Source organism: Podarcis tiliguerta, assembly GCF_965153285.1.
Source record: "Podarcis tiliguerta genome assembly, chromosome: 8".
Lineage (NCBI taxonomy): Eukaryota > Metazoa > Chordata > Lepidosauria > Squamata > Lacertidae > Podarcis > Podarcis tiliguerta.
In genome coordinates this window covers 42692135-42717374 of record NC_139541.1, presented here as the reverse complement: position 1 = coordinate 42717374, position 25240 = coordinate 42692135, and the positions used below count along the sequence as shown (strand labels likewise).

The following is a 25240-nucleotide window of genomic DNA, read 5'->3' as shown; positions in this document are numbered from 1 at the left end:
AACGTGAAGCTATGCATTTATAACACTGACTGAATGGATACTCTGAACATACAAGCACCACTTCAAACATTACCAGCCCCGAGCGTGAAAATTTTTCTTCGTGCATTTAAAGGACGTGGCTTTCCCCCCAAGAATCGTGGCAACTGTCGTTTGGGAAGGGTGCTGAGAATTGTAGTTCGGGAGGGGACTAAAGTTTCCAGGATTCTTTGGTGGGGAAACCATGTACTTTAAATGTATGCAACCACACACGTGTACGCAGATATCAGGAAGGAAACTCGAAGATGCTTTTGGTCAGGTGTGCTTTTTATTTGGGATTATTAACCTAGCAAAAAAGCATTGTTATAACAGTTTTGTGGCAAAATAAACCCTGATGTTCCTCTTCTAAGATATCTCCAGGTATTGAACATGAATAGTTTTGTGTGTCCAAGTTTTAAAGCAAAACCTTTTGGCTTCCGCCAAAACCCCATCATTTGATTCAGACATCAGAAGAGACGGAAAGAGCGGAAGCTGATCGATTTTGCTTTCGACAGGTTAGTGTGTTTTGTTAGTCGCTCTAATCAATTTGGTTTTGGAGATTAACGGAGTCCTTCCACCATACAGGGAAAACTTCCTTGTTTGAGGCTTTCATCCTTTATATATATATATATGCCCAGTGGTTGTTTTTAGCCGGTCAACCTAGCCGTATTAAACATTTCATGTTGTCAACCGTGATTTTCGGGTGAAGGGCGGTACATAAACGGAATAAATAAGAATTGAAACTGAATTGAAATTGGGCTGTTAGGCTGCTGAATGAAAAGATAACAACAGGGCATTGAAATAACCAGATAACATTGCGCCCTTATTTTTTTTATTAAAAAAAATCATGTTTGTAAATGCCCACACGCGCTGCGACGTAGCATTATTCCCGATACATGGATCCCCTCTCTCCCTGGTCCCCCTGCCTCCATTTTTGATCCTCGCCGCAACACCCCTGCGAGGTGGGTCAGGCGGAGCGAGAGGAACTAAGCCAGTGGCTCAGCCCAGCAACTGCAGGTGGTGCCTTCCGTCGGCAGCGTAGCTTGGGGCTCGCGGGCGCGCCACAGCCCAACCGGCGCTCTTTCCGGCACCGCCCGCCCGGCGCTTCTGCTTCTCCTCAGATGTGACAATGGTGGAAGTGAACAACCTTTTCCTGCACTCCGTGAGGGGAGGCCTCAAGATTGCCCGCATGGTATGAAGCCGGGCTGAGGGGAGGGGAGGGGGAGCTGAGATTAGATTTAAAATTATAAACAGTTTTTAAAGCCTTGGCGTGTGGTGGTGGGTCTTCATATGTGCCTCCCTGCAGTCTCTTTGTAACCTCAGGGACTCAACAGTGAAGCAAGAACAGAGGGGGAGGCAGTCTCTGAGCTTGTGCAGAGTGCATTCACTTTAAACCCCAGGATTCTACGTTTTGGGAGGGGGACGTGGAAGGTCATGTTTCCATATCCCTGGCATCTTTGCCTCTTCTGTTTACAAATTAAGTGCCCGATAAACAAATTGCTGTATTTTGTGTGAGAGTACATTTATTATTATTATTATTATTATTATTATTATTATTATTATTAGAATTTATATACTGCCCTATACCCTGGGGTCTCAGGGCGGTTCTCTGAGGTGGTGAGTGCTACTTGCATATTTATATGGATGTTGACAAGTTGGTTCACACCCATGAGGTGACTGCTGTCAAGCAATGCCACTCTGCCCTGTGTCTGTGTGCCTTAGTTTAAGTGAACCTTCAAAACGTTTAACTTTGTTTTAGTGTTGCTTTCCACCTCTTCTCTTTCACTGGAGCAAGGAGTGTTCCATGTTTGTCATTTTTAAAGGAACTGGAAAATTTCAGCAATGCTGATTTTTGCCTCTTGTAGAGGCAAATAGCCATCTATTTCCACTTCTCTGGATGTCACCCTGTTAAACTCAAATAGGACCTGCTTTGGAGTAGATTTCTGGTGCTCTGGTGTTACAATACAAGTGTTGCCAGATATTTATTTATTTCCATGTATGAATCGCTTCTCATAAAATATCTCAGAGCGATTTCAGAACAAGAAGACCAGCACCAATTATTGCTTATATGAAAATTAAAAGATGTTTGAAAATGCTTTTGTATGTAAACACAGTATCAAATCCAATACAGATATAAACTGGAACAACACATACATTCTCTTATTTGACTATTAGAATATATGTGTGTGTGCGTGCACTGTTAAATCCCACCGCCTTATTATGATTATTTAATTCTTTGGGGCAAACTAGATGATAAGTGAATTCACTGAATATGTTTGGAGTTTTTGTTTTCTAAATAGCTGCATCTAGTCTGAAGTTTTTGCCACATGACAAAAGTAGCGTTCAAAACCATATGGCAGCTGTTTGTGTTCTTCAGTTCACACACATGCACACTTCTTTGGGGACCCATGTATAGAAGGCACCTCCTTAGTCTCTTGTTTTGAGGAGGGGAAGAAAACAGTACACCTCCAGATCTTTGAATCATAGGGAAGGCAAGTTGTATTCAGGCCCATTTTAAAGACACACTATAGAGCCAGTGTTTCCAAATAAAACATTGATTGAACAACTACCAAATTTTAAATTTATAAATTACAGTAGGGTTTTAAAGCTTGGGTGTGATTATTTTAGTAACTTGAAGTTAATAGCTCAGGGATAGAACAAGTGCCTAAAACCCTGGAAAGTCACTGCCAGCCATTGTGGCAAACAATACTGAGCAAGATGAACCAGTGGTCTGACTATATGACAGCATCCTATGTAAATAGGTTTGCAACACTGGAATATTTGTAGTATGACTATATATGTATGTATGATCCTAAGTCAATATTCTGTCTTTCTTTCTTGCAGCTTGTAGCTTTTATGGCAATCATCAGTTTTGCAGTTAACAGATCTCATGAAGCATTTTTAGCACTGGTGATCATTGAATTTGTCATTACTTTATTATTCTTTTTACTGTATCTGCTGAATCTGCAAAAAAAGCTGAATTTCTTATTTTGGCCCTTGGCTGTAAGTATTAATGTGCACAAATTATTGTTGTGTATACATGTCTTGCAAAAGTACAAAACCAAACAGCAGGAATTGTGCTGGTATTTTGAACTTCCGCCCTTCCATTTCCAAAACAACTGTTGGGAGTAGGGAGAAGCATCCTCCTCCCACCTGTCCTTATTACCACAATACAAGACAGTTATTAACATTCAGACAAACAAACAAAAGCTACACTTTTGAATACCGTACAGCAGCTACTGTGAAAGATGGAAGGATATTTTTATAAACAGAAGAGTAGAGGATCAATATAAAGATCAGTAAAAGAAACAACAAAATGTTATATTTTCAGTCCTTTTAATTGTTTATTTTTAATGCAGTTAATTCAATTTAAAAACAAATTGAACTGAAGAGTACATATATAGAGGTGGTTTTTAACTATTATTTTGGGGGACTCTGGGGGTGTTGCCTCCCCTCCCCCTTCTGAGGACAGAGATGTGGCCTTAGGGGAATCAGCGATAGATCTGGGTTCGAGCATCACTTTACAAAATACGGTATTGGGAAGTATCTTAAGTTCTGCTCAGAGCAGACCCATAGAAATTAATGCTGTTACTTAGAACTAACGTTGGCTACAACCTATTGTTTTGCTCTCTTTCTGCATCCTGTGGCAGGGAAGGAAGTACTTAGCATACCTTGGGGATGTATTTGATTATGTTGTTGAAACAGAGATTAGGTTCAAACAGATCTCTTTCACATAGAGTATTATATTTGGATGTAGGTGATTCACACATGTATATCTCCCAGGCTGAAATCCTAAAGACACATTTGCAAAAAAGTAAGTTCCACTGAACACTCTGTGATTAATTCCATGCACAGGATTGCACTACATGCTGATAAGACATTTTAAGCATATACTTAAAAATGTAAAGCATGAATGCTACAAATGCATGTTTGCAAACAGAATTACACTACCAGGGAGCAAATAGAGGCAGTACCTCCCAACTAACCATACCTTCACCATCTGAAATGTGTGAAATGGCCCTCACATCTGTTTGTATTGCAGGTGAAGTCCATATGATAGGAAAACTATGTGCAGTTTAAATTGCAATAGCAATTTAAATCGCATAAATGCAAATGATTGCTTGGTGGTGCAATCACCAAGTGCTTGGTGGTGCAATCACTAAGTGTGTGAAGTTAAAATCTAAGCTTGTTATTTTATTTTGTGCATCTTATTCTAATCAATAATAGTTACCACCCTTTTTTCTTTGAGGCAACATGTTTACAGTGTCATATATTACAAAAGTGAAAAATGTGCCTTAACTATCCTACTTGCCCCCCCCCCAACCATATGGTTCAGTATTGTTAACTTAGTTAAGAAACACAAGGTTCTGTAACCTACAATAGAATATGCAGCAGAGAAATGATAGCCAGAATCCTGCTTGATTGTGTTTGATAAAGTAAAATAATAAATACTTAACTGACCAATCACATCGGTTCTGCCCCACCAACAAAAGGCCTGCCCCCCAACATAGTCCTGCCCTCCCAACAAAAATCCTGGCTACAGCCATTTCCAGATTCAAGGGATGTTCTGACAAAGTCCCATCCAGGGGTCTTTCAGCACCATCATCACAATCTGCAGGCTATGACTGTGAACTATCTGCTATTTTAAGTTTCTCATATAGTACCACTGTGGGCCACTGCTGGGAATTTAACATGGCAGATGGTTCACTCACCCACTACTAGGTAGGGGGTTGGACTAGATGGCCCTTAAGGTTCCTTCCAATTCAACAATTATATGATTCTATTAAATAACAAAACCCCTGATCATGGATCTCCCATGTAATGTCTAATTTGACCCTGAACGTACAGATTAGAATCTGATGAGCTGTTCACTTGGGGATTTTTTTTGGAAAACAATGAACTATGAACTCTACTGAGACAGCACTACTGAGAGAAGGCCACTTGGTGTCACTGTTGCTTGGATTTGGATGTCCATCTCCTTTTACTCATCTTTTGAGAGAGCATAAAATGATTAAAATTATGTAGATTTGCCATAGAAGTCTTCGTTGCTGTCCAACATAGGATTATTTGAATTGAATACGTATACTTAAGATTGGCGCCAGTCAGATTAAACTATAATTAAAAAGTTTAAATTATTCCCCCCTGAAAAAAAGAAAAATCCATTTTTTTCCTCAATAAACAATGGTAAACCGGCGGGGGGGGGGGGATACAGAAAAAGAGAGCAGAGAAATGGGGTCAAAAGATGAGAGAGTAGTAAGCAAAAAGGGAAAACAGCCTGTTGCACACCAGGTGGTGATGGGGTTGAGCCTTCAGACTCTGTAATTCTAACCCCCTCGGAATGCCCCAACTTTGATGGGATTTGGCACCAGGTTAAAATGTGTGTCCTCCTGGGCATATGGTGATTGCAATCTAGGCTATTCAAGGTCTGAGAAAGTGTTAAAATACTGCGTTTACATGTGATGGCCTCATACCTAACTGGTAATTTTAGTTTTTTTATTGTTTCTTTGCATAATGTGTTGTTCTATTATATTTTGGTAACTGCTGCGTGATTCTTTTTTGTAAATAAGGAACAGTCTAGATGTTTTGATAATATATAAATATCCCTGTATCTTGGGTGCCAAAATAACTTTCCTGGCCTCACATATGTACTATGCACCCTGGCTTACAGGATGCCATTGACTACACAACCTCAGGTAGCAAAATGCCTGGTCCTGGAGTCAACATTAAGCCATGTTATTTGCTATATTTTTCAGGATGCTTTCAACTCCCTGGTGGGGGCGCTGTTTCTCTTCATTGTGGGACTGTGTGCAACAGTAATAAAAACCGTAGTTGAAACTTTGGTTGGAGGGGTAAGTAAGAGAGTCTGGATAGTATTGTATCATAGAAATGAAAGCCAGAGGAGCTTTTCACATGTGACATTCCCAGCTTGGTAGACCATGGCTTGCAAAATTATGACTGCTTTCAGACACTATTTTAATCATTTTCCCTGACATTTCCTTACTTGATAATGTTTGCTTTTATGTGATCTTTCACACAATATAAAAACCAGTTTTGGAAATCTAGCAAAATCTGCTCATTTCCATGTTAATTGTTTCCATTTGCAACACTGTTGACCTGGAAAATTGTGGGGTGAGATTTTGGGCAGCATCCTGGCCACTAGTCATGTCACAAATTTTGGGGTGGTATTCTAGCATATATTCCAAAATGTCTGTCCAGGCATTTTCATGGGTGAATCGGGGGGGGGGGGAGGGAGTACATGTGCATAATGGGTGGGGCTTGATAGCATATCATTCACTGGTGTCATGGTGGTGTCTCTTGATCAAAAAGCCACAGTTCCATAATGTAGTGTAAAAAGAATGTTACTTACTGGGACAGAAGTGCTAGCATCATAACCAGGAAAACCAACCCAATAATCCCCACATCTAAATGCACTCTGTGTTTGGACTCCAGCCATTGGTGAGAACTTTTCTCCTAATACAAATAGCTGGTTAGGACGGATCTAAATCAGGACTATAGTGAAGCATTTGAATCTCCTATCCCAGGCCAGGATCATGGTTGGACCTCCCACACCTGCTTTTTACTCTTAAAGAAAAATATCAGTGTGTTTCTAATTGCATCAGTGGAATTACATCTAGTTTGGCGCAAGTAACAGTGAAATCAGTGGGGTTCTGCAAACGTTAATAATTTCATTCAGTGAGTTGTTATTCTACCAGTGGGGCCAATAATAGTATTTTCGGCATTAAAACGGAACAATGGCATACAAGTTCATATCACGTTTCTTATATGAAAGAGAATAATATAATTTACATCCAGACTTGCCAAGTGCAACGGTGCCCAATCAGTTCTGTTAAAGTAGGTATGTTATCCTTCTCCACCATCCCCATTTGTCTAAGGTGCAACTACAGTAGTACCTCTGGTTGCGAATGGAATCCATTCCGGAGCCCCATTCGCAACCTGAAAGGAACGCAACCCGCGTGGGTCGTGATTCGCTGCTTTTGCGCATGCGCGTGACGTCATTTTGTGCTTCTGCGCATGCACAAGTGGTGAAACCCGGAAGTAACCCTTTCCAGTACTTACGGGTCGCCGCAGGACGCAACCTGAAAAAACGTATCATGAAGCAAACGTAACAAGAGGTATGACTGTACTGTATCCCTATTTTACCATGGTCAGAGTAGCCTATTGAGATGAGTAAGTATTGGAGCCTACTGGAAGAATACAACTGATAGAAGTCAGGCAAGATCAAACCGGAGACGATTTCCCCAAAATAGTTGGGGCAGAGGTCACTTTATGGAACACAAGATAAAAAGAATTCAGTTTTTTTCATCTATCACAAATTAAACATTAAAATTGAAATTCACAGGACAGGACTCTTTGATGAGCTGTGGCAGATGCTGTAAACTAGGCACAGGCTGTTGCTGTGATTCAATAAAGAATAATGCCCAGAACATTTTACTGGCATCTGAACAACTTTCTTTTCATTTGCAGGTGTTTTGTCTGATCCTGTGTGCTCTCTGCATAGTAGATGCTGCTTTTCTTTTGAGGAAGATTACATTTAACCAAGGAGCAGCAGCGGGGGATGATAATAACAATTAGAATGATCAATGGCCAAAGTCTAATTTATAAACATTTGGAAAGCCTGTTTCAATAGGCTGCTTGTGCCAAATTTTGTTTATATTTTTCTAAATCTGAAGAGCATGTAACAAAAGTCAAATTGAAAATCTAAAATCTCAAAGAGAGATTTTAAAGCAGAAGCTTAACTCTCCCAGGGAAGTGAGCAGGGTTCTGAAAAAGTTATTGTGCTCTTAGATTAGAAGAAACATATTTATGAATTTTAATATATAGTATTCTCATGTACTACTTTTCTAAACTTGTTCACCTATTCACCTGTATGAGCCATCTTGAATTAAGAATAATCCTGTGAATTTTATGGAATACCAATTCTAACCAACATTACATTTCACATTTTTATCAGATGCAGCTTTATGAACTGGTTTGTGTTAATGTTTTTAATTAAAAAAGCTTTACCTGTAATAATACTGAATCATAAGTGTATTGTATATTGTTGAGCACACTCCCAGTTTCCCTTAAAAAGTGCAAGGGTGGGTTGCACTGAAGGGTTTTATTTCTGAGTAAACATACATAGGATTGCAATGTAAGTTTATTTTTCCTGAGAGAATATTGAAAAGTCATAAACTTTTTGTAACGCAGGGGCGGGGACCAGGATTTGACCTGCATGCTATTTTCTGAGCTCCCTACATCCTCCAACAGGCATTTAGGACTTCTGCTGAACCTTATTTAGCCAACAGAGTAGAGGTGCCCCATGCCTCTTGCATTGTGTGCTTTCCAGGCAACTCCCTGTTTGCCTGTAAGAGTGTCTGTATATACAGGCAGCAACCATTCTGCACACGTCCAATTGACCCATGACCGCCAGCACATAGAGCTCAGTGGAAGCAAGCAGATTTCTAAAAACCAACAGCACAAGCTCAAAGAGCGACACTGTAGCCAGTCAAGGAGCCAGTATAGTTAAGTATACAGTGTTAGACACTGTTAGTGGGTGACCACAGGCCAGTAACTCAGCCTAACCTACACAGGAGGCACCATGTCATTTCCTTACATTCTGTTTTGGCCAAACAACCCAAGATCAAACCATTATTGCTGATCCTGGTTTGTTTCGCTCAACCATAGTTAAAACTCATCATAGTTCCTTCCTACTTTGGACAGAATGACAAACTGCTGTTAGCTTAAAGGGAAGTAAGGTAAATGTAAAGACAAATGGACTTATGATGTCATGGTTTCATGAATTACTGGAGCCTGCTTCTTCAGATGCATGATACCTGCCGTCATGCATCCAGTGGCGTCTATAAAAACTTACATCATTAGTGGTAGTAGTAGTCGGACCCTGCCCATCTGACTGGATTGCCCCAGCCACTCTGGGCAGCTTCCAGCATGCAGTGGTACCTCGGGTTACATATGCTTCAAGTTACATATGCTTCAGGTTACAGACTCCGCTAACCCAGAAATAGTACCTCAGGTTAAGAACTTTGCTTCAGGATGAGAACAGAAATTGTGCAGCAGCAGCACAGCGGCGGCACAGCAGCAGCAGGAGGCTCCATTAGCTAAAGTGGTGCTTCATGTTAAGAACAGACCTCCAGAGTGAATTAAGTTCTTAACCCAAGGTACCACTATATATAAATACATTGCAAAACATTAAACCTTAAAAAGCTTCCCTATATACAGGGCTGCCTTCAGATGTCTCTGCCCTCCCTGCCCCCAAGAAACAATACTTCTGTCTTGTTGGAATTCAACCTCAGGGTTCGGGCACCCGGGAGTTGGCAGCTATGCTGGGAACTGAAGTTCTGCAAAGCCTGTACCCTTTAAATCACAGTTCCAAGGGTTCTTTGCGGGAATTCAAGACTGTTAAAGTGGTACAAGCGAGTTTTAAATGTACCGTGTGGAGGTGACCGTGGCTGCTGGCCGCTGGGTGCTCTAGGAAACAGGGACCAGGTGGATCTTCCATCTCTGATGCAGCAAAGCTCTTCGAATTCTTCAAACCTGGGGTTTGCAACAGCCGCGCATGGACTCGCCTGAGGAAGTACTCCCTGTTTCCAGCAGCTGCACGAGTCGGGGGCGGGGGTCGCCTAACGTGGCGCCCGCCCGGCTCTTCGTCGGAAGGGGCGGGGCGCACGAGAGGCGCGAGGTTGCCGCGCGGCAGCGGCTGCTCGGCAGCGTCCCCAGCTGTAGATTTGGCAACCGCTGAGAAAACTTTTTTTTCCCTTCGGCTCGGCGTTTTCTGCCCCCCGTTTCCGCAGAATCAGGATTTCCGTTTCCCTCCCTTTGAAAACGAGAAAAAAAAACCCTCGCAAACTCGGCGGGGCGCTCTGGTCTCCGCTCTTGGCTAGGCGACGCCTCGCTCGGATCCGCGCAGCCGAGCATGGAGCGAGCCGAAGCGGAGGATCCCGAGTCCGGCGGCGCGGTTCCGCCGGGGGCTCGCCTGCTCCTATCCTTCAAGGAGTTTCTGAGCTCCCGCAAAGGGAGGCTCCTGCTGGCCGAGGCGGTAAGATGGGGCGCGGAAGGGGGGGCGGGGGCGAATGCATTGCAAACTCGAGTCAAGGGCTGCGCGTGGGGAAGGGAGGCGGGGAGGACGAGGAAGTGGGGCGGCGGCGGAGGAGGAGAAACTGCAGGCTCTGCTCGCAATCTCTCCTGGCAAAAGGCTTCCACGCCGCGGGAAGTTTGCCAGGAGCAAAGGAGGGAAACGAGGTCGGGTTCCTTTGCCCTGAACGTGACCCTCTCCCACAGCAATCTTTCCTGTGCCTGTGGACTCAGAATCGAGCTCTGTCCGGGAGGCGCTTACTCGCAGGTAAACCGGGCGCGCTGGATCGCAGCCTGAGGGCCTTGGAAAACCAGGACTGGTTCCAGCAGGCGTCGTGTAGGATTCGCTTAGAAACGAGGATTTCCGCCCTCCCCCCCCCCCCGCCTCGCAGGGACCCCGATGGTGGCCACCACGCCCACCCCGGAGGGGAGAGGGAGAGACAAGAGAAGGCACAGGCCCGGGCGACTTCTGTACTAGTAAAAACAAAGAAAGAGGCTTCCGGCACCCTGGAAGCTAAGCAGTTTATTACGGCGCAAACGCTTTTCTGGGCTAGAGTCCACTTTGGAAGCATGAAGTTGCGGATGTGAATAGCACTCGTGGCGTTGGGGTTGTAGAATAGTGACGTATGAGGGAAAGGAACTGTATAAAGTCAAACAGATAGCGAGGACGGGGGTTATTAACGGTGGCCTTTTCCAGGCTGGCTGTATGTTGCAACCGAAATCAGTTTGCATCCTGTCATATTCAAGTTGAGCAATTTAAGTGGATTTGGCACTCTTGGGCAACGAATATGCTTAGCACCCCCACACACCCCACAGTCTTTTTAAGTTGAGGGGGAAATGCAGTGGAAACCGTGGGATAACATTTGGTTGACGTGAGGTCCTGGCAAACAAATCAGAATGAATGCTCTATACAAAATTGGATGTGCCTATAACAGACATTGGATGTGCCTATAACAGTCCTAAGGGCCGGCCGGGCATGGACTGAGGCAGCCGCTTTGAGGATTAATACTCAACAACCAGGCCTGGAAGAAAGCAGTGATGGTACACAATGTAGGCGATAACACAAATCCTATTGTGGGTAAGTTAATTAACACACTGTAGGGTGATAAGGTAGGGACGTGGGTGGCGCTGTGGGTTAAAGCCTCAGTGCCTAGGGCTTGCCGATCGAAAGGTCGGCGGTTCGAATCCCTGCGGCAGGGTGCGCTCCCGCTGTTCGGTCCCAGCGTCTGCCAACCTAGCAGTTCGAAAGCACTCTCGGGTGTAAGTAGATAAATAGGGACCGCTTACTAGCGGGAAGGTAAACGGCGTTTCCGTGTGTGGCTCTGGCTCGCCAGAGCAGCGATGTCACGCTGGCCACATGACCCGGAAGTGTCCCTGGACAGCGCTGGCCCCCGGCCTCTTGAGTGAGATGGGCGCACAACCCTAGAGTCGGTCAAGACTGGCCCATACGGGCAGGGGTACCTTTACCTTTACTTAGGGTGATAAGGTATGACTATCTCATTTAAAACCACAAATGATAGCATTCAATCCCTTGATAAATTCAAATCCGGCCGTTTCATGTTGTAGTCTTCCATTGAAGTTCCTTTGTTTGAGAATAGCTGCATTAAGGTTATAAGACCTGGTTTAAAATAGCTTCCTTTGCTCAAGTCTCCCCTCATCTTGCCCTTAGAGCTTTTTCAGGGCTGCGGATTAGCTGGATATTCATACCTGGTGATGCAACTTTTGAGAGGGATAATAATATAATAATAATTTATTACTTATACCCCACCCATCTGGCTGGGTTACCCCAGCCACCCTGGGCAGCTTCCAACAAAAGATTAAAAATACATTAAAACATCAGTCATTAAAAACTTCCCTAAACAGGGCTGCCTTCAGATGTATTCTAAACGTCAGATAGTTGTTTAATTCTTTGACATCTGATGGGAGGGTGTTCCACAGGGAGGAACTTTTCACACAAAAATTGAAAGGGGCAGAGTTTTGGGTGCTCTGTTGATTGTTCTAGTGCTGAGATCTCTTGTAGGGAGTCTCCTAAAACATCTCCATCTCTCTCTCTCTCTCTCTCTCTGTGAGTGGGTGGGAATATATGACATAACTTTTACAAAATGATGTGTCTTGTACAAAAAGTGGATACTAGATAGAGAAAATTCTATCGCTGCCTCTCCCAAAATCTGGTGTTAAGTGAGTCATCCAATGATACTAAATTGGCAGGAGATTCAGGGCGGACAAAGGAAAGGACTTCTGCACAAATCACATAATGAAATTATGAGATTCACTGCCACAAAATGTGGTGGGGATCAGCAATGCAGATAGCATCAGAAGGGGATTCAATAAATTCACAGAGCTCCATCAGCACCTGTTTAGTCACACTGGCTACCTGGGACATCCTTGGTTCTCATGGGACTTGGTGGCACTTTTGGGGGAGAGGGCTATTACCTTTGTGTCCAGCTTGTGGACTTCCCAGAGGCATCTGGTTGGCTGCTGTCAGGTTGTTGGACTAGGCGGGCTGTGGCTCTTAAGGATACCAGATGTCCCCGTTCTCGGGGACAGTCCCCGGATTTACAAATCAGTCCCCATACAGAATCCATTGAAGCTGAAAAGTGTCCCAAGGATTCATTGAAAAAAATTGGGTAACCTTATCGGCTGCATGGTGGTAGGGGGGAGATGATTGAGCCAATCTGATTCAATTCTGGTGTGAAGCCTGGAGACAAACAGAGCCTTTGTTTGTACCCTTTCCTCTTACCCCTTACAGGGTCACTCCATGAGCCAGGTGTATGTAAGAAGGCAGGCAGGTAGCTGTGATTACCAGCATGGGTTTCTCAAAAATAAATCATTCCAGACCAATCTGATTTCTTTTTCTTTTTTTTCTTTTTTGATGGAATTACAAACTTGGTGTGTCAGGTAAATGCTGTGGACATAGTGTATCTTGATTAAGTTCCCCGTGATATTCTCACGAGGAAGCTGGTAAAATGTGGGTTGAACGAGGTAAATGTTGGGTGGATTTGTAGCTGGTTGACTGACCGAACCGAAGGAGTACTAATTAATGGTTCCTTGTCATCCTGGAAAAAAAATCGACAAGTGGGGGGCCGCAGGGTTCTGTCCTGGACCCATTGTTGTTCAATGTCTTTATAAATGACTTGGATGAAGGAATTGAAGGGATGCTCATCAAATTTGCAGATGACACCAAACTGAGAGGGGTAACTAATGCCACAGAAGACAGAATCGGAATTCAAAATGACCTTAACAGATTGGAGAACTGGGTGCAAGCTAACAAAATGAATTTCAGTAGGGACAAATGTAAGGTTACGCAGTTAGGCAGGAAGAAACAGATGCACAAATACAGGATGGGGGACACCCGGCTTACTAGCAGTACATGTGAAAAGGATCTAGGGGTCTTGGTGGACCACAAGCTTAACATGAGTCAACAGTGTGATGCAGCAGCAAAAAAAGCTAATGCTATTCTAGGCTGCATCAACAGAAGTATAGTGTCCAGATCAAGGGAAGTAATAGTACCGCTCTATTCTGCGATAGTCAGACCACACTTGGAATACTGTGTCCAATTCTGGGCCCCACAATTCAACAAGGATATTGACATGCTGGGATGTGTGCAGAGGAGGGCAAACCAAGATGATCAAGGGTTTGGAAACTAAGCCTTATGCACTTGAAGGAGCTGGGTATGTTCGGCCTGGAGAAGAGGAGATATGATAGCCATCTTCAAATATCATAAGGGCTGTCACATGGAAGATGGTGCAAGTTTGTTTTCTCCTGCTCTGGAAGGTAGGACTTGAACCAATGGCTTCAAGTTACAAGAAAGGAGATTCCGACTAAACAATCAGAAAAAATTCTGACAGTAAGAGCTGTTCAGGAGTGGAACAGACTCCCACTAGAGGTGGTGGACTCTCCTTTCTTAGAGGTTTTTAAACAGAGGTTGGATGGCCATCTGTCATGGATGCTTTAGCTGAGATTCCTGCATTGCAGGGGGTTAGACCTTGGGATTCATTCCAACTCTAGGATTCTGTTATTCTCTTGATATAGTTATTTCCCATTTTTTGTTTTCCCCTTCTTTGTCTTCCTCCTTTTTGCCCTCCCTTCTAATACAGACGTCACAAACAGTTGTTGACAATGACTAGCAATTTCTTGCGCAAGATTTGCTTTTTCTTCATTTGCTGTATTTTTCTCTAATGATTGTCTCTGCCAAACAGAAAGAGGGAGGGGGAGACAGGCCCAGCCATTCAGTTTACAAACAGGAAAGACAAGGTATGCAAGGAAAAAGGGAGTGGAGGGAAGAGGTAGAGGCAGGGGGTCAGTTCAAGGCCAGAATGTTTGATGTATCATTGGAGAGAGCAGTACAAGGCACTGTGAAACATTAATTATGTCTGGTTCCTTTCATAAGTTGCATGAATAACTGCGTAGATCCTCACCTACCTGCACCATGCCATGTGGGTTACTAGATGTGAATTTACCTGTGGATTGTGTTGCTTAGTGATCATGGTATCACAATGGGATATTATCTTTTGTGTTTGTGCATTACCTCTTGAATCGCACTGCAACTTTGTTTGGTTTGAATTTTAAAAAGAACAAACCTTTAATACATGGGGAAGCAAAGGAAGGTCAGAACACAGGGGTGAGCTACAAGAGGGTCTTTATATCCAGTTTGGGCCACGTTGATCATCCCTTGCTGCTGTTCTTGCTTGAACAGCAATTGGTAGCTCGTTTCTTTGGCTGATGGACAGAGCCAGAGTGTGCTTTCCCTTGGCTTCTGCAGCCCAGAACAGCAGGCAGATGGAGCCGGAAGTTCTTTCAGGCAGAGACGGAGGAAATGATCTCCTTGCAGCTGTTCCTTCTTTGACCAATGGATGATGCCTGGCTGGCCTCCCCCATGCCATGATGTGATTCCTGGGAGGCAGGCTTCCAGTGGCCCTAAGAGAATCAACCTCAGAGTGTGCTTCCCATCTGCTCTCAAGTCCCAGAGCAATCAAAAAATCCCTACTACCTGAGTTGCCCACCTTGCCATCACCATGCCATTTGGAACTCCAGAAAGGAAGGTCTGTGTGCATATGAAAGACTGTGCATAACACAAGGAATATAGCTTCAAATATAGGCAGCGATATAAACACCCCCTCCCCCCGGCATTCTGTGTTCATCACAATCAGTGCTGCATCCATCCTGCATCCATTTGGCTTCTGCTATCCCCTAATGCTGAAAGTAATGTAATTAATTACATAATCAGTTTTAGTGGAATGGAAATGTCAAAAATGCTGAAGAAACAAGTGTCATTTACAATTTTTAAAAAAAGATCGCTAATACCACTCGCATTTGCCTATGTGGTTTTTGTTCCTATAAGACAAATCATTTCCAGATTCTAAAGAAAGCATGTTGTGTTACTGTTTCTGAAAACAGTGTGACTCTTGTTTCCTCAGAGTAAGCATTTGCTGCTTTGCATTGCTTGCTTGGAGTGGTTTAACAAATCTTTAAAAAGGAGGAAGTGCTGTCTGCTTCCTCTACAGAGCTTCCTTGGAACAACTGAGCAGAATAAAATTAAGATGGACTCGTTTGCTTCCTGCTGTCTCTCCTGCAGTGTTTACTCAGAAAAAAGTTCCCCTGTGTTCAGTGGGCCTTGCTCCCTAGTAAGTGAGTTTAGGATTGCAGCCTTAATCTTGCTTTGCCATAAAAATGACATTGCTTGGAGGTTTGTGCTCCTGGTGATGCTTTAGTTTGCCATATGTGGACTTCTGTATTTTAGAATTGGAATCTACTGATCAATCTCTGGCTGATTTCCAGGTAGACCAGGCAAGAGTTTCAGATTCCCAGGTTTCTTTTAGCAATACTAATTTCCCAGCTCTACATTAGGCTGATGAAACTAAAGCAGTTTGGAAAGGGGGAAGCAAGGAATGAATGTTTGCATGAAAGGGCTGAATTCCATTCTGAGACTCAAAACCAGTTCTTTTGCTGAGTATCAGAGGTGCCAAGTTTGTTAACCCAACATGTCCTTTGAATCTTTGGCTCTGATTGGTGGATATTGGAGTTCTAATAAAGAAAACAAGGCAGGTCTTGTAAGCCTGAAATGGGCCAGGCCTGTTCTAAAATACAACTGAGAGAAAAGTGCAAGAGAAGCCCCAAATAGTGCATTAGTGGTGGATTTCTACTGGACTGTCTGCACATCATTCCACTTTGTTGGTTGTTCGCCAATATGACTGTGTTATTCCCATTTAGAAGGGTACTCTTGCACTGTAGCAGAACAAAAGCAGGACATGAAAAAAACAAACAGAGCATTTGTGGTATGAAAAGTGACAGGATTTCAACAGGAAAATATGGGACATGCAGTGCCGGGCGCTGTGGGTTTAACCACAGAGCCTAGGACTTGCCAATCAGAAGGTCGGCAGTTCGAATCCCCGCAACGGGGTGAGCTCCCATTGCTCAGTCCCTGCTCCTGCCTACCTAGCAGTTCGAAAGCACCTCAAAGTGCAGGTAGATAAATAGGTACCGCTCCGGCGGGAAGGTAAATGGCGTATCCGTGCACTCCTCTGGTTCACCAGAAGCGGCTTAGTCATGCTGGCTACATGACCCGGAAGCTGTATGCCGGCTCCCTCGGCCAATAAAGCGAGATGAGCGCTGCAACCCCAGAGTCGGTCACGACTGGACCTAATGGTCAGGGGTCCCTTTACCTTAAACAAGCTATACCTTAGGGTCCCACTCTCTTGGGGCCCCCAAAAATATTTAAAGGAAAACAGCCACAGTGTTTTGTGTTGTGTAGGCTCCTATTTGTATGTGCAAATGGCTTTAGATACCTATTAGGTCCATAAATTACCATATAGCATATATTAAAGATAAAAAACAGTGACAATTTGTTGGTGACAAATGGCAGCTGGACATATAAAGGGCCGCATTACCTCCAGTAGCTTAGGGCCCCATCAAACCTAAATCCGGCCCTGGTGATATGTCCCTATCTGCAGGCACAAATGGTACTGAAGGTGTGATTGTGTATAACGGCCCCAATAATATAATGAGCACAAATTGCAATGAATGCTGAATAACAAGGGACGCCTGGAGGAACCCACATGCTCTGAGCTCCAGATGACCAATAATGTTCTCCTTTGTGTTGCAGGTGCTGTCGTTCATCATCTTCATCTGTTATATTGCCTCCTCTGCTGGGTCTTTCCTGATTGTACCACTGTTAACCCTTCTGGCGGCCCTGTGTTTTTTCTTTGCCTATTCTTTAAAGCTTAATGAGAGGTTCAAAGCAGTCTATTGGCTTTTGGCGGTAAGTGTGTGGACACATGCAATCAATCTGAGTCGAGTCAATGAAATGGTGGTTGGGGGGCGGCGGGTTGCCAGTCACTGTCTAGACTGGGCAGTAGGGAATCTGTGGTCCTCCTGGTATTGCTGTCTGGAACTGAGGGCAATTGGAAGACTAACAGCTTCAGTGGAGTCACAGGGGACCATCCCTACATAGCCTTGGAGTGAATATCCAAGGTTGGCAAGGAAGATGTGAAGGAGGTGCACATTTGAAGTGAAAGAATGATGGGAGCTGGGAATTTGGGGAGAGCCTGCAGTATTGATGGGCATAACCTCCTAGTATCATGACTGCTTTAGCGCCCAGCTACCACAGGCAAAAACGTGCCCATGTTGTCTCCCAGGATGACTTGTAGTGCCAGGCTGAGAGATTAATCTTGTGCATAGCAGTCACTGTGTACCATATGAGATCTCTGAGGTGCACATCACTGTGTCTTAAACTGTTCAGCTACAACATCGTTTGTCAGTTTTGTTACTGTGTTTGGATGAAATCTAAATTTCATTATTGCCATCATCGCCAGTTATCGCAACTACAAGTGGAACGTGCAAAATGTTGCCGTGGGGAATGCTCCTTCTTCACAGTTCCAGCCAGCTGCCCTCCATTCCATTCGCCCTGTGACCACTACCATGCTCAGTCCTCACCGAGTGGTTTGGGGGGGTGGGCTGGTTGCTGCCCACTTAGTTGGTTTTCCATTAATATTGCTTTTTTTCTTTAAAAAAGTTTAGGGGTACTCTCATTTTCCTACTCATATTGAAATACTGCCCCTCAATGAGGCCAAACTTAGATTCACAAAATGTTTAGTGGTATGCGTTCCCCTGGGTCGCCCCAGAAAAAAATATATATCTGCAAACCTTGGGATTCCCCCCCCCCCAACAGACTGGAACTTCCCCGTTGTCTTTCAGAGGTTTCATTTTGATGGCAAATCTGTTGTCACTTACCATCAGAGCTTATTTTTAGATGGAGTGAGTATTCATAGAACATAGTGGCTGTGCAACTGAACCTCTGCAAATAACTCACTAGGTAGCCTTAGACAAGCCACCCTTCCCTGACCTTAGTTATCAGAGATCTTTGGGGAAGTCTCTCTTAGTGGTCTCCTTGGCTCAGACACATGGCTTGCACCCACCAGGAGCCATGCATTCAGTATGGTGGGCCCCAATTCTTTGGAACCCCCTCTCAGCCAAGTTTAGGCATCCCAAACCTGTCCCTGCTTAACTTCAGGTGTTTGACAAAGACTTTCCTATTTTACCAGGCATTTAAAGGTATTTTTATGTTTCTAGGGTGAATTTTAATTGTTCTCAATCTTTGTATGGGTTTAAAAGATTTTATGTACACTCAGAAATTCTAAATATATAAATACAGTACCTTAAATAAATACTAAATTAATTAAAATTGTTTTCCTCCTGACTTAGCGTATCAATAATTACTAGCTGTTCCTGAAACTGACCACTAGGTGCTGCTCTGGCCCCAAACAAATTCCCTATTTAGTAGTGCCATGTTTGAAAAATGCAAAGCTGCACTCCAGCTTAGTTTCTCAATGACAGCATATTATTTCCCATCAGCCTCTTGATGTTTCTTCTGAGAAGCTGCCGTGAGAGATACAAGCAGCAGAGCTAGGCATTTGCTGTAGAAACCCAATGAGGACTTGCCCCTAAACATTGCCCCATTTTATAAAATACTTAATAGGATGCTCTCCAAAGAATCGTAAAAGGGAGAATTAAGAATAAAACATTCTCCTGAAAAAATAGCACAAATGTTTTGTGGGGAAACTTCTCTACTAAATTTCAAGGTAATGAAGCAAAATCAGATGTGTTGTGTCAAAAGAAGGCACTCAAGTATGCTTCTGTGAATCAGTTTTTGTTTCAAAAAGCATCGAGCAGCTTTTCTTTTCCTTTTAACCCAATGAATTGTCTCAAACGAAAAGCACCCAGTGGCACAAATCAAGAATAGACATTGTCACCTGCACAGTAGTAACAATGGCATAGAAAGATGATACTGTAGGTCTGCTTTTGTGGAAATTCTGCAACTGCACTGCGGGGGTGAGGTCTGAGTAACGATAGGTCTATGAACAGCAACTGTGGACAGTTCTCAGCATGGTGCATAATAGCAACCACTTTCTGATCTCCAAAGGATTCCAGATTCTTGAAGGATTTGCATCTTACGATGGCCAACTAGTTCTCTCATCTGTTCTGTGTACTAGAGCTTGGTACAGAAGATCTCAGAGGCTGCAATGAAATACCCTTCAGCCCAGTGTAGTAAGAGAGATTCACCTGGAAGCTTCTTTGTGTCCAGCCAGTGGGCATGTTTCTGTGTTGTTCAGTTCATCTGGGCCCCACTGAACAGGCCTGAGGGTCTTTGATTCATTGGCACATCTCCATATGGAGCCTCTAATAGTTGCATATGATTAGAGCTGGATCAGGGCCAGTTGGTTTGATTAAACGCATGTCCTGCTCAAGAGCTTGCTAAAGGCAAGAGAACATATTGGTCCAGCATATTTTGCTGCCCAGCACACTTTGCGGCTAGTCAGGTTCTAGACTAAATTCTACACTACCCAACACTAGGTTCCAGCAGTGGAGCCATTGCTCTGCTTCTTGTTCTTCCCAAATAAAACACCCCAGCTTAGGTGAAGGAGCCCGTGCAGCAGGTGTAGCTGAGAACACCCCAGCAAGTGTGCAAAGGAGTGGCACTTCTGCGGTTCCCATGAGAATCCAGAATTAGTAGTGTATCACAGTTGAGGAGCATGTGCATCTGAGTCTGGCTGAGACATCCAGCGCAAAACCTAAATAAGCCTCATATGCAGTTGGGTGCAGAAGCTTGATTGCATCCTGTTAATAACTTGGTAGAGCCGCCAGCGTTGAGCTAAAAGTGATTTGGGGCTGTCAATTGACTATCTGGTTTTCAGCAATTAAGGGGATTTGTGTTGTGCATAACCTTGCCACCCATCCAGCTTAAAACTTCGTCCCTAACTTGATTTCAAAACTCTTTGTCTTGCAGGACTTTTTATGTGGCATCATTGCTGCTATTATATATTTTGCCATCTCGATTGCCGCAGTCTCAAAATATTCTGACACAGCATCCAAGGCAGCAGGAGTAAGTTGATGTTTCAGGCTGGTTCATACCTGGGAGTTAATGATAAGGGGATAAATTCTACCTACCTACCTGGTACTGATAGGTGTTTTGCATCCATTCCATGCAACTAAGATTAAACAAAATGAAGGAAGATCTGTTGAATGGTATTGAGATACTCATGCAAAGGAACAGCTATGGCCATGTTAATATAGAATGAAGAGCTGTGGTATTTAATCTATTAAAAACTTCTGATCACCTCACTAATCTTCCTGCCATCTCCCCCATATTAACCCCCTAGAGCTTCCCCTGCCTACTAAGCTTAATGTTCACCTTCCCAACCCCATTTCTAGAGCCCCTTTTCTCCTCTATTCTGCAGCCTCACCCATTTTCACCTTCACCCCCTTATCTTTGCTTCCCTTGCCCCTCCTTTACACAAGCCTCTTGCATCCAAACAAGCGCCATGATAACCTCCTGCATCTTCATCCCGTCACACAATGCAGCTATTAAGCACCCTTTTCACCCTCCGCCCATTTAATGAAGCTCCGTGGCCAGTTCTGTTGTGCAGCCTGCCTTCAGAGTTGCTCCCCTACAACAACCTGACTTCATGCAAATGCAGAATTGCGGTGCAACACAACAAATCTTCCAGTGGGAAGCATATTATTATGCTTTATTATATGAAGAGGTGTTTTGCAATACACCCACACCCATATCTGTGTGTGCGCGCATGCTTCAGAACTACAGATTTTACAAGAGCTGAATTCAACTAATGCTTATTTCTGATATGACTGGATATCCTTACACACTCCCACTCTACGAAAAAGACCACTTTGCAGAATTTATTCTAAATATATTTTATTTCATTTTTGCAAACCCGCCCCCCCATACCCTGGAATGTTCCTCCAATTTCTTTGCCTGTGATTCGGGTGGAGGGTTTTGAAAGGTCACTTCCACACAGCTCTAGTCTTCACTCAGATGTAAACTTTGTGTTTTAATTGTTAATATTTCTTTACATTTGATAACTGTCATGCTCAGAGTAGATTCACTGAAATTGTGACCCTTTAAGTACCTCCTTATGAGGACTAGAAATGCTTGAAATTCCCTAAAATAGGGACACACACAGCAGCTGATGCCAACAGGGAAATGTTTTCAATAAGCTGTTCCTGCACAATTTTTTTCCTTTCAAAAACTGTGCTTTTCAAAACCTTTTGCTCTTCAGGTGCTTGGATTCATCGCCACAGTTGTCTATTGCGTTTATGTCTACCTAACCTTTAATGACCTGATGACATATCTCAAGCAAGGAGATTCTTCAGATGCCCCTGAGCCACGTAAATCAGAAGGTAGGTACAAACCAGCTTTGCATTGCCATCAGCCACAGATCCAAAGCTCATTTGTGGGCTATATTTGCAATAGATGTAGATCTGCAATAGATGGGAGCAAGCCTTCTCTCCAGTATTGCTATCCTCTGTTTAGAAGCTATTTTTTTTAAAAAAAAAACAACCTTCAGCTTCTGTATTTAGAATAAATGATCTGGCTGTGTTGTGCATCACACATTTCAAATTCCAATTTTTAAAAAAAGTTATAGGAATGATGGGGTATTACAAAAGATACCAAGGCATGGATGGATGGTTTGTTGCAAATGCAAAGCATTTATATTGTGCACATATAAAATAGGGCCCACCCCAACCCTGACATTTTTATTGACAACCTCTCTCTCTTTCAGATGATGACTCGGATTCAGATTCCGACTGAAGCAACAGTGCCTTGAGAAGATTGCAGAGCCAAAAGGGGAGGACAATGGGCACACTCTTCTTTTAGCAATTGTAACCTTTTTATGAACTTTTATTTCCATTGTACAGATCATCACCAAAGCCACTGCTGAGGATATGCTAGTCTCATGAAAGACTTCCTCAGAAAAACTGCTGCTGTTTGAGCCTGGATATGTTTTTCTCTGCCTTTTCTCATTCAGCACTACAATGTACTATTCAGTAAATTTTCTTAACCTTTTTTAAAAAACAGACTATAATCAGGGTTGTGTACATTGATGATTGCATCAGACAAGCATGAAACCTGTTCAGTACTGGACACAAAACTCTAAACCAGTCTGAACTTCAGCACTCTTTTAAAAAATCAATTCCTTAGATTGAGATGTTAAGCTAGAGAGAAAAAGGAAATATGAGAAATGGATTTTGTGTGTGTGTGCTGGAGACCTCTTTATTACTTAACAGATGCAGGAAAAAGGCTATGAAGAAGACATATTCCAACATTATTGATGCTTTACATTACATGCAGATGCATGGAAGCATCCCATTGTTTTTTGTTTAGGAAAAGCAGCATTAGAAGAATGACTAAGAGAAATAGGGATACTTAGTTTTGTCTTACCCACAATTTCTGTACACCATATGCCTTGTCTAGACATAGAGATGCAAGGTTCCAAAGAATCAGCTTGTGTTTTTGTTTTTTAGCAAGGGTTGTAGAAAATAGCTGGAGAAGGGAACTTATCATACTACATATAAGCAGGTGAGAAAGTGGATAAGTGTCCCAACTTTCACCACATTATAGTCCCCCTTCCATCGCTTTTTGTCTTTTGAAGACCAGCTTCAAAGCTCTTGCACAATTAGTATGCAAGATGTAAGTACAGACAGTGGTACCTCGGGTTAAGTACTTAATTCATTCTGGAGGTCCGTTCTTAACCTGAAACTATTCTTAACCTGAAGCACCACTTTAGCTAAAGCGGCCTCCTGCTGCCGCCGCGCTGCCAGAGCACAATTTCTGTTCTCATCCTGAAGCAAAGTTCTTAACCCAAGATACTATTTCTGGGTTAGCGGAGTCTGTAACCTGAAGCGTATGTAACCTGAAGCATATGTAACCCGAGGTACCACTGTATTTGATTCATGGCAGTAGGCTTCAGGGGTGCCCTGTTTTGCTGAGTTGGGTGGCATGTGCTTGGGTTTCCTATAAAGCCTTTGTTTGGATTTTTTTTTTAAGTCAGGCTGTAGTTCAGTGGTAGAGCACATGTTTACTCTCTATTAAAAGGATTACAGCGGAGTCAAAAAGACCTCCTGCCTGGGTACCAAACTATCTAACTAAAGGTTTTCAAAAACACGAGTAACATCAGCAAAGCAGCCCACCCCACCCTGCCGCTTTTGCTTAATGTTTTCAGAGCATGCTCATTGTGGGAATCTAACATTTTCCTCCTATGTTATACTCCTGCTGCATCAGGGCAGACTTTGCAGGATTAGATAAAACCCATGGCAGCTTCATGTACCTTCATGATATATCTGGCTTAACAAATAAGATAGGCAAGGATAAGTAATGGTGATTTATTTTCAAGCAATGAATTGTTTTAGAGAAAGCAGGCAAGGATGCTCAGTATCTGTTATTCTTCCACTGTATGGGACTTTAAGCAATAACAGCAAATGAGATCTTGGCAGTGACAATCTAAAGGTGCATCAACTTTGTCCTTGAGATGATGCACAAGAAAAGTTTAAATTTCTATGGGGGGGGGCAATTACTATGCTTTTATGAAAATATGATAATCTTAACAAAGCTGAACTGATATGAACAGGCCTACACTGTTTGAACCAAAGAAACAGTAGGGAAACCTGATTAATTAGGATGCAGTTTTCCTCTAAATCATGCATCCCCAACCTGCAGCCCTCCAGATGATCCCTAGCTAACAGGACCAGTGATCAGGGATGATGGGAATTGTAGTCCAAAACATCTGGATGGCCGAAGGTTGGGGATGCCTGCTCTAAATCAACTGTTATTCAGTTTACAGAAGTGCATTTGAGGAGGTGGAAAAGAGAATTGGAATCTGCTTTTAATATGGTAGCTTAAATAATTTACCAAAAAAAAAAACTACAAGCAATAGCGATCCTGAAGAACAGTAATACAAGCTGAACAGCACTTGTGGGGCAAAATCAACTGGGTACATCCAAGTGAGAAAGAAGTCACAAATACCTGCATTGTTTTTAAAGTGAGCTACATCAGTAGCCTACCTTAAACTGTGAGTTTTGATTATACATTGCAAGCCTATATTTCTTTTTCCACTTTTTCGTCAACTAAAAGGTTAATCTGTTTTGTATTTCCTTCAACAATGTATTTCTACACAGTATTTACCACATATGATAAGCCGCAATATATTGATAGAGTAGTTTTGTAGATACATTAAGACTGGGGGGGGGCGGGGGCTGTCCTTATTTCAGTGACTTTTGCTAGCAATGCACTAGAGGTACTTTTTTCAGGCTTAAAAATGACAAAAATACTGCCCTCTTGAAGGCTGGCTCCTTCACAGGGTAACTAAGTGTCCTGTCTTAGTCTAGCGCATGGGCTTGGAAGTCTTGAAATGGGCATTTTATATTTGTCTTTTTTTACAGACACTTGAATGTGATATATTTTTTTAATGTGTCTTCACTTGACTTTTTAACACTGCATGTCAAAGCTGGCACAGAATTTATGGACCATGCTGGAATAAACTTCATTGATATTAAATGTGTGGCCTTACTTCTGATGTATTTTTAAATCTTCCAGGCAGCTCTCACAGGGTATTCAATAGGGTACAGAAATACGTTGGCATCTTGGGACATTAGCATCTGGAAGTGAGCAGGACCAACCCTTGATTTTTTAAAGGCTCCTTTTCCAAAGCAGATATTTCAGGAGCCGGCTATAATTCTCTTCCCCCCCTTATGAAGGGTCTTCGGGAGGCATTTAACCCATTACATTTATGTAAATAAAGCCACATGACTGTGTGCAAAAGGTTTATTAGATTACATTTATTGA

At 43.1% G+C, this 25240-nt stretch overlaps 2 protein-coding genes across 2 annotated transcripts; both read left to right on the top strand.

Moving 5' to 3' along the window:
- Window positions 1-917: 917 nt before the first annotated feature.
- Window positions 918-8049, top strand: LOC310684074 (chemokine-like factor). The gene is made up of 4 exons (XM_083454534.1): window positions 918-1207; window positions 2860-3018; window positions 5769-5864; window positions 7501-8049. The coding sequence occupies exons 1-4, from the start codon at window positions 1145-1147 to the stop codon at window positions 7606-7608; spliced, it is 426 nt and encodes a 141-aa protein (XP_083310660.1). The 5' UTR covers window positions 918-1144; the 3' UTR covers window positions 7609-8049.
- Window positions 8050-9566: 1517 nt separating this feature from the next.
- CMTM3 (CKLF like MARVEL transmembrane domain containing 3) lies at window positions 9567-24952 on the top strand. The gene is made up of 5 exons (XM_083452591.1): window positions 9567-10069; window positions 17207-17362; window positions 20387-20482; window positions 21678-21798; window positions 22182-24952. Exons 1-5 carry the CDS (start codon window positions 9947-9949, stop codon window positions 22208-22210), a joined length of 525 nt encoding a protein of 174 aa, XP_083308717.1. The 5' UTR covers window positions 9567-9946; the 3' UTR covers window positions 22211-24952.
- Window positions 24953-25240: the final 288 nt, after the last annotated feature.

Excerpts from the sequence above, each read along its gene's own strand:
- LOC310684074 (XM_083454534.1), top strand. The coding sequence starts at position 1,145 with ATGGTGGAAGTGAACAACCTTTTCCTGCACTCCGTGAGGGGAGGCCTC. Across the intron at positions 3,019-5,768 it reads TCTTATTTTGGCCCTTGGCT|GATGCTTTCAACTCCCTGGT; the intron begins GTAAGTATTAAT and ends TATATTTTTCAG. Across the intron at positions 5,865-7,500 it reads TTGAAACTTTGGTTGGAGGG|GTGTTTTGTCTGATCCTGTG; the intron begins GTAAGTAAGAGA and ends TTTCATTTGCAG.
- CMTM3 (XM_083452591.1), top strand. The coding sequence starts at position 9,947 with ATGGAGCGAGCCGAAGCGGAGGATCCCGAGTCCGGCGGCGCGGTTCCG. Across the intron at positions 17,363-20,386 it reads CAGTCTATTGGCTTTTGGCG|GACTTTTTATGTGGCATCAT; the intron begins GTAAGTGTGTGG and ends TTTGTCTTGCAG. Across the intron at positions 21,799-22,181 it reads TGAGCCACGTAAATCAGAAG|ATGATGACTCGGATTCAGAT; the intron begins GTAGGTACAAAC and ends TCTCTCTTTCAG.